A 16,462-nucleotide genomic window follows, 5' to 3' on the forward strand; every position below is an offset into this window, starting at 1 on the left:
AAAATCTAAAAATGCCTACCACGTACCTTCACTATTAGCATGGATTCGCTAAACACTTGAGAAACTTGGGAAGGAACTTCCAATGTCACCTCTGCATCAATAAGAGGTGAAGCCTACTTACTTGTACCAATGAATTATTTTTACAACATACATTCAATGATGAAAAGCACATGAAACTTTTCATGAAGCTTGAAAAGCACCTAATAATACATTATCCTTTATACAAGAAGATAGACAGTAGCATGAGCTGATACAGATTGCTCAATTGCTGCTGCAATGCTCCATCACCAGTTTAAAACGATCTGTGTCAGCTGATAGTCATTTTGCTATGAAAAAGGCTGGACAGGTCAAAATTTTAAAAGACCACCAATCTGGGCAAGTCAGTAACAACCCCATCCGCTACAATCTACAAAGGGGTCAATCCAGGAAGCAAACGCATGCATTCCTTTTACCATCCCTTCCTCAAAACTGCATATTCACTTGCTAAACTTGAGCTACTAACTGATTCCTACCACCCCAAGTATACTAAAGCATCATCTAGCATTTTGTGGCCCTCCAGACACACGGTTTCGGCCTTTACTTCTTCGTGAAGATGAAAGGTTAGCAGCCACAGAGTTGCCTAAAACCCCTAAACTGCTAGCTCCCATTAGCTTCAGCTGTAGACTTTTAAACAAGTACAATAATTTACTCCGTGTTCCTCCAGTCACCTGCAGCAGTTTTTGTGCCTGTTCCCGAGACAACACTGTATATAGCTGCACTTGGTGGTTTAGTAAATCTTGATACTGGTTATCTGCTTCGTTCTCATTGGATACTTCTGTGTTGCAGTTGTCACTGGGCTTTCCAAAGCTAACTCTCAGTAGTCCAAGTGATTTTGGGTCTTCATGAAATGGATCAAATACAAATAAGAACTCCCCAGATACTAGATCGGGCTTCTTGAATAGATCTGACAAAGTTTCATTGTTGGGACCAAAACTGCTGTGAATCCTCCCGGGATTACTTTGCCGACCCTTTGTGGCTATTAATATACTTGAAGCTTCTCTTAAGCCACTAAGATAGGCACCATGCATGGTGGCTGGATGTTGCCGAATTGTAGCTTCACCAGCAAAATATAGCCGACCACCCACACTTTCTGCAAGTATATCATAATCACTGCCAGATGACTCTACTCGGACATGAGAATATGAACCATAAGAAAGGGGATCACTGCCCCATCTTGTACATATGGATTGTATGGGATTAGGCACATCAATGCCCTTTGGGCCATATATACCTGTAAAATAGGCATGCAATCAAATGAAAAGGACACTCAACAGAAGCACAGTGAAGATAGAAAAGAAACTACAGAATAGTGAGAGGGAAAAAAAGTATATCAGACATATTATTACCTCTAAGAATGTTTAAAACATGATGAAGCATAGTTGATGGATCAGCATATTCAAATGAATGTGCAGCTTCCCCAGCCACCAGTGCAACAAGTACTGGACCACCAGAAACAGTATGGTAACTGTAAAATAAGAAAAATTCTCCTCGTCTTTGGCTGGACTCATTCAGACAGCCAAACGTATCCACATCCTCCCCCCAAAAGACATGAGGAAATAAAATGGCAACCTTATTTAGCAATCCAAAGCCTAGTCTTTCTATTGCAGCAAGTTTCCTTTGAGGCAAATCTGGTTCAAATGTTATTGTTCTCTTCTTCAGGACTCCCAGCGGAACAGTACATAGGACCATATCTGCTTGAAACACTTGGTCTCCGGCAACAACTTCAACACCATCATGTCTGTACCTAATGGTCTGAACGGTCTTTCCATAAAAGATTGGAACCCCTTTACACAGAGCTCTTATCAGTCTCCAATTTCCACCTGCAAGAAAGCAATGATCACCACCCATTTCATAAGGATCATCCTGATCCCAGTAAGCAGCAGAAAGTTTTGAAAGGCATCCAGCGTTTGCATACTCTAAATTTGCAAAATGCCAATCAAGGAGTTGTCTTTCCTCCGTGCTTCTAGCAACAGCATACAATTGTCTGAGTTTCTCCAAGACTGAACCTAAGGAAATTTGGTTAGCAAATCCACCCATTATCTTTCTTAATTGGGTTACTTTGTCAAGTAACTTATTGAAGATTAGTTCAACACTAGAATCAGCTTCCTTGTCAACAGGTGCCCCATCAGGCTTGTACAAGGGGCAGTTATCTCTAACCTTGTGAAGAGGGATTGACAGCTGCCTAGCCAAAACTCCTAATGGATTGGCATGGATACCAGTTATCACACTTCCACCAAGGTCTACAGCAGCATATGCGCTCTTGTTACCCATTTTTTGAGTATATACTCTTCCCCCAGGCCGGCTCCTACCTTCAAGGACAATCACCTTAAATCCAAATGACATGAGCTGCCTAGCCGCAGATAACCCTGCAAGTCCAGCACCAACAATTATTACAGACCCCTCAGTTGCATCCTCTGAAACTGGAGAAAAGGACTCTGAAACCCCAAAATTTATATATCCATTATACAAAAGGAAGTCATAAGCAGAACTCATCAAATGCTCATACTCGCTACTAACGGTCTCCCTTATTTGTGCTTTTGACAGCCATGTCCGAACATTAGCCCTCCATCTCGAGAGTATATGGTTCCTCACAACAATGTAGTCATTTTGCTCTTTGCCACCCAACTCACTTACAACCCCTGCTTGGATCTCCTGAGGAAGCAAATCATCAATTGGAAATCCCAGAGATAAAGCAATCATGGCCTCTGTTTCAGTTTCTTTCTCCAATTCCTCCTTGGTTCTCTTCCTTTTCTTTGATTCACCACCTATATGTTTCTCAATTAAATCATCCATCAAACTTTCGTCATAATTTTTTACCGCTGTTCTAGTCCTCTTCGGCCTCTTCGAAACTGAACCATCGGAAACTGGGGTTGTCATCATTGTTTTCACTACTTTAACACAACTTAACACCCAAATGCAAAGGTGCCAAGCCTATAAACCCCTTATTAATCCTAGCTCAATTTTCCTCGGGAGATACTGAGCTACGAAACTAAACTAACTTTAATCAGAAGGGAATTTCCTTTAACAACTTTACGCCCAAAGCCATTAGTGTTTTCGCCAACTCTTTCCACTTCTTGGTTATGCCCAATTACAACACTTCAGCTACAATCACCACGAAACCAAAATCCGGTAGAAAACCAGCACTGGAATTTCAAGTTTTAACTAAAGACCTCCGTATCAATGCCTGAAAAATCACAACGTAGAATCAAGAAAACTATGTTTTTTACCACCAAAGTTATCACTTACATCAATTTAGTCAACAAATCCAAATTAAAAAATTAGTTGAATTTTGGTACTAAATTTCAAAAATTTTTACAACATTTCGACCCAAAAGCATCCAGGAGACAAAATTTAAATGGACTGTCAGGTTCTTGAAGGATAAGAATAGGTGAAAAACTTACCCGTTGGACTAAATTTGGCCGTTGAATTAGGAACTTAATTTCTTGAAAGGGTTTTCATGGGAATTAGGGTTTTTTCAGGTGAGCGCCAAGGCGGAAACCGGAAATTGGATAAGTGTTGGTGAGTTAACTCGGGGGCTTTGTAAAGTGTTTCATGTGGAGGGAATTACAAGTATTATGGGCTTTAACGGGTTTACACCTGAAGTAGAGGCCAGGCCCATTTTTTTCTTACTGGTGGAATTCTCACACCAAACGGGCTGACAAAATTGAGGTAAGAGGTCCAAAACGGTTTTGAGGCTGGGCTTTGTGATTGTTTTCTGAGAAATTAAATGCTGCAAACAAGTGGAGTTAAATCAAATCGAATTTTAGTCTAATTGAACTAAAATTCGACGAAATCTCAATGTAAAGTTCGTTCTCGAACTCGACTTTAAATTCGAATCTAGTCAAGTTTGAATTCGAATCTACTCAAACTTAAAACATAAAAAATAATTATTTCATTTTAAAAAAATAAAATACTAATTTTTCGTTAACAAAATATTAGGAATATATGTATTTTTACTATTAAAATAAAGATAATGTGTGTGTGTGTATATGTAATTTTATATATATATATATATATATATATATATATATATATATATATATATATATATATATATATATATATATATATATATATATATATATATATATATATATATAATCAAGTTGGCTTGCAAGTTAACGAATTGAGTTTCTCTATGCTCACCCTTGACTTGGCCGGTTCAATCTCGGTATGAGCTCGATATTGACTCAATCGACTTACGAGCGGTTTAATTCATTTGCAACTCTATTTATGACGGTTCTAATAAGTTGAAACCACATCACATAATTTGTTAAATAATTATTCTTGTAATTTTTTTTCAAATAATCTTCCACCCAAATGCAATGCCTACCACGAAGGGGTCGAATTTCTTGAGGATTGCATTCTCCAATTGTTTTAGTTTTCATCGGCATATTTATATCCTCACGAAATGTGACATTTTCGAATTGTTTTAATTTTCAATCTAGACATGGATGCGGTCTGCATCTTTTCGCATACAAGATTGATATTGTTGTGATAGGCAGTCAATTTTTTTGGCCAAAAAATGGAGTTTCAGCATCAAAAAAAAAGGGTAAAATACATATAACTCTCCTGTAGTTCCGTCTATTATCACGTGACTCCCTTGATGCTTCAAAATGTTCACTTTACCCTCTTATAGTTTTATGTAAATTGGAACCTTGACAAAAAAAAAAAAAAAACCTATGTAACGTCGTTAATTTAAATATCAATAATGCTCTTACTTAAATGCTAGATCAATCGATGACTTAACTACCTTATATAAAACAAGAGGGATTACGTGGATAAATACAAAAATCACAAGGGGATAAAGTTAATATTTATACAAACCATAAGGGATTTACACGGAAATTAAGATTTTACCAAATGTGCTTTTAGAGCGTGTTTGGTAAAAACATCGTAACTGATTATGCATTCCGGCCATTTTGCACGTTATACAAAATCATGGGGAAGTTATGTGGCTATTTTGAAACTTTAGGAGGGTCATCTATCATTAAGTGAAATCACAAGGGGTTATAAATAATGTACCCTAAAAGAATGAAAAATGAAGGGAAAAAACCACTTTGCCATCTATTCAGTTTTTTTTTTCTTTTTTTTTTGTTGCTTAATTTAGAAAAAAAAATCAAATTACAGAATCAACAATCAAAGTGCATAACCAAATGTCATGCAGCCTTCCAATTTATGTTGCTGTCAATTTTCTTAGATATGTTGATTAATAACCTTTGGATTGCATATGAGACAATACGATTTTCACACATACAGATTTTTTAGCCAAAATGCGATGCATTGTAAAAGAAATGTACATCATTAGTATTTGTTTATTTTGGTTAACTGCAAATTTTAGTATAAAACTAGGGCTTAAGGACAGCGCATCGCGCAGGAGAAAGGTACCTGTTCGGTGCATTATGGATTCCTTGAATCAAAGATGAGTAATTTGTATATCTTTGTGAATGAATCAAATTAAGTACACAAATGCAATACTACAAAGAATAATTAACTGAGAGAAAAAGATTAATAGATAACCAAATATAAGCTAACCCATTATTCATTATCTGTAGTTTTGGCAGTTTAGTAAAAGAGGAATGGCATTTGACTCGAAGAAAGAAGTTGACTCCGTTGCTTTTCTTGGATAATTTCCCCCAATCAGAGGAAAGGTTACCACAGGGCTATAACGAAATAGAAGACAAGCAAAGCAAGAGAGCCTTTTCCCGTTCCGGTTTAATAAAAGATATGTTTTTCATAGTCATTTTACCAATTACCACATTAGCTATAGAATGTTTCAAACAATTGTTTAAACTTTTTTTTTTTTGGTTATAATGATAGCATTTGTATAACCTACTCTAAGAGGATGTCAGAGGAAGCCACAATTAAATGATCAGGTGGAAGATAAGAGTTGATCTCTTACTCCGACCAAAACTTAAATGTCTTGGTGATACTAACAACTCAAGAGATTGTTGGTTTCAAAGTTCTATTTAAAAGAAACCTGAAGAATCTATTGAATCATAGTCAAACATCTCTGATGCATTTTTTTTTAAATAAAAATCCTCCAAAAATATAATCCAAAATTTTTTTTAAACTTCTTACAATAGAAATAAACCTAAAAGCAAGATAACAATGGGGGCGCATCATTGATCACCGCCACCACGTTGCTCATCAACTACAAGTTCGTGTATGGTTGAAGGTGGCTGCAATCGCTTAACACCTTGCTCATCTGGTGCACAAAAAACATCATTCACAGTTCTTTTTTTTTTAGCCAATGCAGTCATTAACGCGTTATTTATTCTTTAACTTTTTATTTTAGCGGAGTTTTTGTTCTAATATACCGCGTGTTAGGCTTAATAACCGGATTCATCCTATCCGTTGAAGGACTAGGAAAAGAAACCGGACAAACCATGATGCTTAATGTGAAGAAAGACCGAAGATGTGTTAAAAGACCTCAATCAAGTGGATGGCCTAAGACATGCTGATCCTTTGGCAGTTTGCAGGGAAAATTATTTCATAATTGAACTCTTTTGCCGTACACAAATCTGCTGTTTCAGCTATTGTCGGACATGGGGTGCTACTGGATCTTTGATTGACGACAGCTCGAGAATTTCTAGACATCATTTTCACTTATGTCAGGTAAAGTTTTCTTAGTCAGGAATAATATTTTGAGATTGGACTGATCTCTGGGCTACGATAAATGGTTTCTGTACAAGACTAGAACATGTGTATTGACGACACTACAGTTGATAGGGTTTCCAAGCTCCATTTGGCTGTATACCAGACTATAGAGGCGTCCCTGCATTTGGCTGTATACGCAATGGACAGAAGTTCTCTAGCTAGTCATCTTATGGCTCTTTATCTATACTCTATAGCTTTATTTTTGACCTAATATTACAATCGTTATCCAATCATGAAGCATTATTTACACTACTGTTCTTTGTTTAATGAAAAGCCATCATGTATATTTACTTGGTGGATGGTTGATTTCATGAAGTTTTTGTGTTGAGTGTCGGGAGAAGTAAAATAGAAAGTGAGCAGTTACAAATTTAATGGGTAAATTACATTTTACTCCCCTATGATTTTGTATTTTGTACATGACCCCTCTATAGTTTCAAAAGCTATACATAACCTCCTCATGGTTTGGATTAAAGTGTCAAAATTACGGAAATGATCATTTGTAACTGAATTTTTAAAAATATTGAAATTACCCTTATTTAAAAATTAAAATGGTTGAAATGACCAAAATATATAAATATAATATATATAACGCACTAATCTTGTATGATTTTATGTTTTATCATATAACCTCCTTATTATATAATACTTTACCATATAACCCCCTTATGATTTTCAAAATATACGCATAACCCCCATGTAGTTAATGAATAATTTGCAACTTTACATAACGGTATTTTTGACATTTATTTTGATATTTTAATTCAAACCATGAGAAGTTATGCATAGCTTTTGAAACTATATGGGAGTTAGGTACAAAAACACTAAATCACAAGGGGGTAAAGTGTAATTAAAAGAAAGGCAATTATGAAATCATATAAATGTGACACAAATTTTGATTCCGTAAACGTTATACAAAACAATTAGTTTGGCAAGTGCATATTTTTTAAGAGAAAATCGTTCAAAACGTCCCTCACATTTTGCAAAATAACTTTTTTCGTCCCTCGCTTTTAAAAATGTAATTTTACGTCCCTTACAAATTCACATTGGTCAAATTTGGTCCCTATTTAGGTTTCCGACTAGTTTTTTGTCGGAATTCACCACGTGCCTTGCACGTGATCATAGTTTAAGGGCAAATTTGTCAAATCAAATTTTATCTAATTCGATTCATAATCTCTCACATTTCATAAAATAAATTTTTTAATCCCTTACATTTCATAAAATGAATTTTTTCATCCTTCACATTTTTCAAAATGAATTTTTTCACCTTTTATTGATCATGTGTGTGAATAATTTTTTTTTAAATCCATGTATATATTTATTTGATTTCACCTGAACAGTACGAATAGCATGTGAAATCAAATAGAGATATATTACACACTATTCGTATTGCTCAAGTGAAATCAAATAGATATATACATGGGTTTAAAAAAATTGTTAGTTTTTCACTTATATTCATTTTCTTTTACTCGAAATTTGAAAATAAAGAAGACATTCAATCCTAAATATTATCAAGTATTTATATCAAATTAAATTTGGATAGAAAAAGTAAACAAAAGAAAAGTATGACAAAAAGAAAAAAGTGATTGGCACTTTCAAATTTTAACACAATCACAAGGCAAGCAATTCAACTGTTGGTCTTAAAAGTGTCGAGTAGAAATTTCATATTTAAACTGAAATTTGTTAGTACAATTATAAAATTCGAGTTAGGACCCATTAATTAGATAACCTTATTATACAACTCACTCAATAAATTATTATCAAAAGAAAAATGTCACAAATATTGAATAGATTCAAATGGTGAAATCATATAAATATATACAAGGGTTTCAAACAAAATTATGAGTTTTAAACCCCTATATATATATATATATATATATATATATATATATATATATATATATATATATATATCTATTGAATAGCATGCGTATAACTACGATTAGCATGTTTAGATGACATCCAATATAGATAAATTACATGTTATTCATACTGTTCAGGTAAAATCAAATAGACATATATGTGGGTTTATAGAAAAAAAACTATTCGTATACATGATGAATGAGGGATGAAAAAAATTCATTTTGAAAAATATGAGAGTTGGAAAAATTCATTATTTCAAATGTGAGGAACGAAACAACTCATTTTGTAAAATGTTAAGGATGAAAAAATTCATTTTGTGAAATGTGAGGGACAATGAATCAGATTTTGTAAAAATTTGATTTGACAATTTTGCTCTTAAAAAATGATCACATGCAAGTCACGTGGTGGATTCCGGTCAAAAACTAATCGGAAACTTAGGTAGGGACCAAATTTGGTTAATGTGAATTTATAAGGGACGTAAAATTACACTTTTAAAAGTGATGGACGAAAAAAGTCATCTTGTAAAATATGAGGGACGTTTTGAACGATTTTCCCATTTCTTAATGTTTCCATTTACTTCTACACGTTTGATATTCAAGTTATGTGTCGTGTAGAGTTTCAAAAGTTCAATTTCGTGGGGAGTTGAGAAATTTAGTGACTGATTACATCTTTGCCTAACTTCTCAATGATGGATGGATCCTTATAATTGTAGTCATTTTCATGACGGTCTATCATGCACCATTAAATATTTAAATTGGGGGATTTAGAAGTCAAATCCTGGCGGAATTTAAAGATAAGCCAAAAATAGAGTTCGCCACTAACGCCTTTTATATGAAGTGAAGGTGACAATTGCTTTGTCTTGATGACATTTATCGTTCTATATTCAACAAGTACCATCACATTATCCTTAACATCCAAAACACACACAAAATGTATGTCTAGTGTATCTATATATCGTAAGTATTCCTTTCGTCTCAACTTTGTCGTACACTCTGACCCTACATATAGTTTGATAAATATCTGATATTTGAGTAGACTCGATTTTTAAAAATTCAATAGTTTAAATTGTAACGCACCATTTTATCCAGTGACATGGCATCATTTGGACCTTTCGATCTTTGAAAATCGAGTATACCTAAGTTTTGACCTCGATAAATTAGTGCTTTACTTAGTTATTACTTCGATATGTATGCATTGACGTGAAGGGGTTTCATCCAATTCGAGCATTAATGATGATCTTCTAAGCATGATACTGGACCTAGTGGTTAATGGACATTGTATATCGGATTTAAAAAAAAAAAAAAAAAAAAAAAGAGATTTGACAACAAATTGGTGGAAAAGTGACAAAGAAATATGGTTAAAAAAGATGAAAATTAATGTCCCATGCCTTTTCGCAACAAATTCTGGCAGCATACTTTTAAGAGAAATCACATATTTGCTCCACTATATTGTGGACACCTCAGTTTCTGATACCTCATTCTTTATTGGTCTGTATATAAGTGTGTAGACATTTTTAATTATGCTTGCACCTTTCATGTCATAGCACCCTTCATGTTAACGTATTTGACCCCTAAATCACTCTCAAGGCAATCAATTAGAAGATGGAGGCAACTAAACAAACTTAAGACGAGTAGAAAAGATAAGGAATCGAATGAAACCAAACAAGATAAGAGTAAAGCGGTATTTCTCCAAAACACAGCAGAATAGATTGAAGTTTTCTTGGAAACGCAAGCTGATCCATCTGCTTCAGTAAATTCAATGCTGCTTTTGTTTTTCCCTTTGATTTTCAAACTCAAGTGGGATCACTCAGTCCAATGACAAGGAATGCACTCTGGAAATTACCAATACCTTCAATGGCTTTTGTATGAAATGACCTTTTGTATTTTGCAGAGATGACTAATATGGCTTTGTTGACAGAGAAAACTAGGCAAAAACACTTCGACCCACTTGTTTTATCTGATAAAGCCAAAGCCATGAATATATATCCAAAATTGAAGTGGCTGTCACAATTTAACTAGATCCAAGATTGTAGTCTAATACTTCATCAATCCTAGATAATAACACAAACCTACCTGCCCCTATATCTCAGTCATGCATGCATGCATAGCAAGAACATTCATGGAAAACGAACAAGAGCAGAAAAACACAATATGTATGTGTGTTTATAATACTACAGAAAAGCATGAAAAAAAAGGTTTGTTTTATTGATGACCTTGGTTTTTTCCCAAAAAAAAAAAAGATTATGCGGATTGTTGTACACAACTTTCCCTTTTTGATTTTGTATATGTTAGAAACTAAAGCCAATTACACCCAACTTTTAACTCAAAAAAAAAAAAGAAAAAGCTTTTAGGCTGTAATGTTTCCCTGTTTTAGCCTAACATGCTTGAAGAGACTTGGACTGGCTGGTCAAAGCAGTTCAGGGCATACACATGCTCATGCCAAACTTTATTTTCAATTGTTTTGAAAATAACTCAACCGTAAGTTTTAACTCATTGCTGTTTAAAAAGGAATATAAGATGTCATTGCTTCTCCACCACTTGTTCATTTTTTCAAATGCATGCCATTTAGGATTGGGGTGACATAATCATTGCTTTGATTTAGCCCAGGCCCTATTCTCACCTTTAAAAGTAAGAATCCAAAAAATGCCTTGCATACTCAATATTTAGCATCGCTGATCACTTGAGAAACTTAGGAAGGACCTTCATTATCACCTTTGCTTCCACAGCAGGTGAAGCCTGCTTACCTAATTACTTTTCAATAATGAGTTATTTTGCAGTATGTGTACAATGATGAAAAAGCACATGGAAATTTTTATAAAGGTTGAAAATTGTTAGGAAATTGGTTTAATTTCTTTTAGATAGGTTTCTTGTTTTGTGTGGAAGTAACTAGTTTTCTAATTGATTTTAGTTACTTGAAATAGTAGTCAAGGAATTTCCTATTTTGTTTAGGATTAGAAGTTATATCCTAATCTGCATAAGTCTAGAAATTAGAATTGATTTCCTGTTGTAATTTAGGTTTTGACCAAATAATGATCCCTATAAATAGGCGGGTTGGCATATTACAAAGAGATACACAAGGACACACAAGAGGCGACATGTAGCCTTATACATGGGTAGGGATGTACGCGAGCCGAGCTACTCGCGAGTAGCTCGCGAATAGCTCGGTCAACGACTCGACTCGAACTCGGGTTGACCGAGTTTGAGCCGAGTTTCGAGTAGCTCGAATGAAAATCGAGTCGAGTTTCGAGTCAAAATAGCCCAGCTCGAGTCGAGTCGAGTAGCTCGACGAGCCGGAGTTATTTAAATAATATATTTATAATTTAAATAATATATATATTATAATTATAAAATAACCATTATGGGTATAAGTTATATGAAATTTACAATATATCCTTCTTAATAATAAAATCCTATAATGGCAAAAAAGTAATAACATAATTGTAAAAAGACCTAAAATGAAAAAAAATTTCGAGTCTCGAGTATCGAGTCAAGCCTCGAGCCTAAAGGAAATTTTTCGAGTCGAGTCTCGAGTATCGATTTTTTGGGCTCGCTCGAGCTCGAGCTCGAGCTCGAGCTCGAGCTTTGGTGTATATGAGTCGAGTCGAGCTCGAGTATAGCAATACTCGAGCTCAACTCGGCTCGATTACACCCCTATACATGGGTGATGAGAAAGTGCTCTTAAGAGATGAGAGATGGTATACAAGATTTGGGTTTGAGTTCAAGTTATATTCTTGTATAGGGTTTTTCTCTCATAATAAAGAACAAGCTTCTCTCCGTGGATGTAAGCTCAATAGTGGAGCTGAACCACGTTAAATATTGTGTGTCGTTTATCTTTCATATTTGTGATTTGTTTATCATTAAATTATTGTATCCTTGATATCTCTAATAGTTGTTTATTCCACCCTCGTATCCTAACAAAAATCAGCTATGAGAAACATGCTTGTGCCCAAGCCCAACAATCATGAAGCTGATCAACATCTTTCTGATTAAGCACATGTCCACTAGCAAAGGATGTTAGCTCGACACTAAGAAAGAGAACAAGCTAAACAAATGAGCAAATTGCTGCCCCGGAACATTTTGCTGTAAGGATAAAACCATAACTAGCTTGGTTGTCCTTGATTATGTAGTACAGAGTAAAAAAAATACATTTTTCACCATAATTAGCTTATTCCACAATCTGTCAGAATTTCTAAAGGAAACTCATAATTCTATAGATTTTAATCATTCAAACATAGGTAAATGTTTTTGTTCAATCATGGTATAAATTAAGGATTGATCTTATATATATTGATAATATATATGCATTGTTACTATTTGATACATGACAACTAATCTAAATTTGAATTTAAAATCCAATTCTGCATATATATTATCCATCCAACTATAATAGCATATATACAGTGTCAATATATGTAAAAAATGAAGAGAAAATCGTTCAAAACATTCATTACATTTCATCAAATAAATTTTTTCATCCTTCACTTTTAAAATAGTAATTTTACATCCCTTATAAAATCAAGTCAATAAAACTTGATCCCTACATTGGTTTTCGATCACTTTTCACTTTGAATCCATCATGTAACCTACAAATTGTCAATTTTTTTAATAAAAAAGTTAGATCACATTTGTAGTTAACAAAATGAATAGATCCAAATTCAGTTTTGCTCGTTAAAAAAGGATTAACTCCACTTTACACCCCAAAACTTGTATGACTTTCTCACTTTGCATACTAAACTTCAATTTTGGACACTTTGCACTTTAAACACTCTTAATTTTGGACATTGTGCACTCTAAACTCTTGAGTTTGTCCTTTTTAATCCAATCAATAATTGTTTTCCTAAAATTAATGAGATAAAGTGCAGTGAAAATTAATGACAATGTACTATTATTTTATTCCAACTACGATCCTTTAGTTTTTTTTAACCATTTTTAGCACATTATCATTATTTATATGGTTTCAATTACTAACATTATTAGCAAAATTGACAAGATAAAAAAATGGTGCAAATTAATGATATTGTATTATTTTATGTTTGCTAAGATATCCTAGCATTTTTAGATTACTTTTGGCACATTATCATTGAAGTGTTGGGTCATCTATGTTATTAATTTTGCAAAAGTTGCCATTGACTGGATTGAAATAGGATAAATTTAAGAATTTAGGGTATAGAGTATCTAAAACTAAGAGTTTATGGTGCAAAGTGTCCAAAATTGAAATTTCGGGTGCAAAGTGAGAAATTGATACAAGTTGAAGGATGCAAAGTGGAGTTTGTTCGTTATAAAATAAGATATGATTTGAACCATATTCATTTATTTTTTTTCCTAAAAAGTGGGATTAGGCCTAATCTATATTCATTTTTATCACTAGAAATGTGTGATCTAACTTTTTGTACGTAAAAAATAGCTACATGTAGGTCACGTGGTGATTTCAAGATAAAAAGTGGTCAAAATCTAGGTTAAGATCAAGATTTTGTAAGGGATGTAAAATCATTATTTTAAAAGTGAAGGACAAAAAAGTTCATTTGGTGAAATGTTAGCAATGTTTTAAATGTTTTTTTTCCTAAATTAGCTCATAAATTAATTATACGACTTATGTTCTATAATTATGAGAGCCAGGTTTTCAAGGAAAGGGCATGGTTGTCCGATTCAATGCATTTGAGTTAGACGCCCCGGGGAAGCTAACTAATAGCAGGGCTTCCAACAAGTAGCATAGTCGCCAAGATTAAACCAATATGATGTATTTTATTTTTTTCCAATATGCTCATGAAATAAAGGGAAAAACATTGAAGACACAGGAGCACAAGCATACCGTAGGCAAATACCCAATTATATATAGTTAAATTTGCAATTTCTATTAAACTTAAATTGTTTACTTTACGTTCTTCTATAGAGGGGGAAAAAAGAATTTCAAGTTCCCATTGATCAGGATGCAGTATATGTAATAAATGAATAGCTAGCTGGAACTTTCACAGCGCTGATTTTTGGCTAGTGAACTTATACTAATTGAATTTACACCATTTTTGTATTCAACTAGCTTTTCCCTTGATATTGCACGTTCAAACAATTGTGAAAGAATGATATTAGGATGCGGCAAAAAGCAGTTTAAATTTTCCTATGTTATTATCAATGAGATTAATACTCTAAAAGCAAACAGCATATGCTTTCTTGGACATCCCAAATGTCAATGCAAGGCAATGTTGGAAACCCCTATACGAACAAGGGCTCGATTAATACGTTCATATGTTGGCATAAAGGACAGTCATTCACTAAACAACAAGTTGATATGATTAACAAATTTAAATGACAGAGCGTTTATTGAAATGTAGCTTGTCTTTATCCTGACAAAGTACTTTGGGGGATCAAGAATGCATCTAGACATGAAGCAGACAAAGATTCATAAGCACTACTGCAGATTTGAGATGAGGGTTTTCCTTTTACATATTTTATGGTTGAAAGGAACCATGTTTCCTGTCGCCATCATGCACGGAGATATAAGACATAAAGATATGATAGAAAACGCCAAGTTTTGCTAGGCATGGAAGCCAACAAGATGATATGGAGTACCCAAAGATACGTTTACTAGCTATATAGCTAGTATAGTGCCCACCATTGCCTAAATTGTGCAAGGAAAAGATAATACACAGCATTGTTTTTGGACCCACCACTCATGCATTTTAATGCTCCAATCAAAGATGCTGGAAACAACTCGTTTTGGCTGTTGTATTGACAAAAATTTGTTGTTCATGTCGCACTTTGGAATTTGGATCAAGATTTTCCCCCTCTTTTATTAATTTCGTAAGCATTTTCAAGAAGTTTGGTATATACATGTAAACCACAAGGAGATTTATGTAAGATAAAGGGATGTGATCAGCTTCACATCTGATTCATTCTTTTGTTCATGCCAGAGGTGGAAGATTTCGCAGTTTATACTCCAAAGTCCAAAGTACTTTAATACAACAAGTATTAGCTTCTAAAACCTGACCAATATTTAAAAGTAACAGTATTAGCTTGACCAATATATTCATGCCAAAAATCATTGACCATCTCAACTCTTCGGGATGATTTTATTCTTAAAAGAATGTATAGCAAATTAGTCACCAAAGGGACACAAATTATATGTACCATCTCCTACAACTGGATATGTGTGCTAGAACCAATTTTTCATGAAAAGATATTGTACATTTTAAGAGAAATTTAGACCTTCAATAGCTAACCCACTGGCGCCAGCGGTAAGAACATGACTAAGTAATTATGGCCCATGAAGGCTTAGTACTGGGGCTAAAAGATTCGAATGAGTTAAGGGTATAATGGCTGATGCCTTGTATGTATATGCAGTGAAACTGCAAAAAAGGAAAGAGACCAAAGTTGATCAATATTTTTTGAACGGATCTAGAAAATCCTCCCAATCATTTGAACCTAATTAAATGGAGCGCTGTACAAGTTGCTCTCATGCTTTTTTGTTTTGGGAGAGAAAATCTTACACGCTGAGGAATATTAGACATAAATGAGTTAGTAATAAACAACGAAACGCAGTCTAGTTAATAAGACGTTTCACCTGTAACCGATAGATTACAGATTTAAGTCATTAAGGGGTAAGTAAGGAATGACTATTGATCCTTTTAAAAAAAGAAAAAAAAAATAGAAAATTGTCTAGGTTATCTTGACCATTCAGGCTCCCTCGACTATCTTCTTGATCGCTGACCTTAAAAAGAGGTTAATTATCTTTCTATTGGAGCCCTTGAGTGCAAGTTTCAATTTGCAATTTCACTTCTTGTCTTCACATATGGGCACTTTCGTCTTAGGTGATGTCTTTATTACATGGCTTGATGGTGTATATTAGTTCCTTGCAGATACAAGTTAGTGTAACATATCAATTGTAGTCATGTCAATAGAAAGATGCAGAG

The 16,462-nt window shown here is 34.1% G+C and overlaps 1 protein-coding gene across 1 annotated transcript; it reads right to left on the bottom strand.

Moving 5' to 3' along the window:
• Positions 1-65: 65 nt before the first annotated feature.
• LOC113713407 (lysine-specific histone demethylase 1 homolog 2) lies at positions 66-3,580 on the bottom strand. The gene is made up of 3 exons (XM_027237130.2): positions 3,441-3,580; positions 1,386-3,223; positions 66-1,270 (listed from the first exon to the last, which is right to left on the bottom strand). Exons 2-3 carry the CDS (start codon positions 2,917-2,919, stop codon positions 534-536), a joined length of 2,271 nt encoding a protein of 756 aa, XP_027092931.1. The 5' UTR covers positions 2,920-3,223; positions 3,441-3,580; the 3' UTR covers positions 66-533.
• Between the last annotated feature and the right edge of the window lie 12,882 nt (positions 3,581-16,462).

The sequence above is a fragment of the Coffea arabica genome, chromosome 10c, assembly GCF_036785885.1.
Source record: "Coffea arabica cultivar ET-39 chromosome 10c, Coffea Arabica ET-39 HiFi, whole genome shotgun sequence".
Classification (NCBI taxonomy): domain Eukaryota; kingdom Viridiplantae; phylum Streptophyta; class Magnoliopsida; order Gentianales; family Rubiaceae; genus Coffea; species Coffea arabica.

Excerpts from the sequence above, each read along its gene's own strand:
- LOC113713407 (XM_027237130.2), bottom strand. The coding sequence starts at position 2,919 with ATGATGACAACCCCAGTTTCCGATGGTTCAGTTTCGAAGAGGCCGAAG. Across the intron at positions 1,271-1,385 it reads TGTTTTAAACATTCTTAGAG|GTATATATGGCCCAAAGGGC; the intron begins GTAATAATATGT and ends CCTATTTTACAG.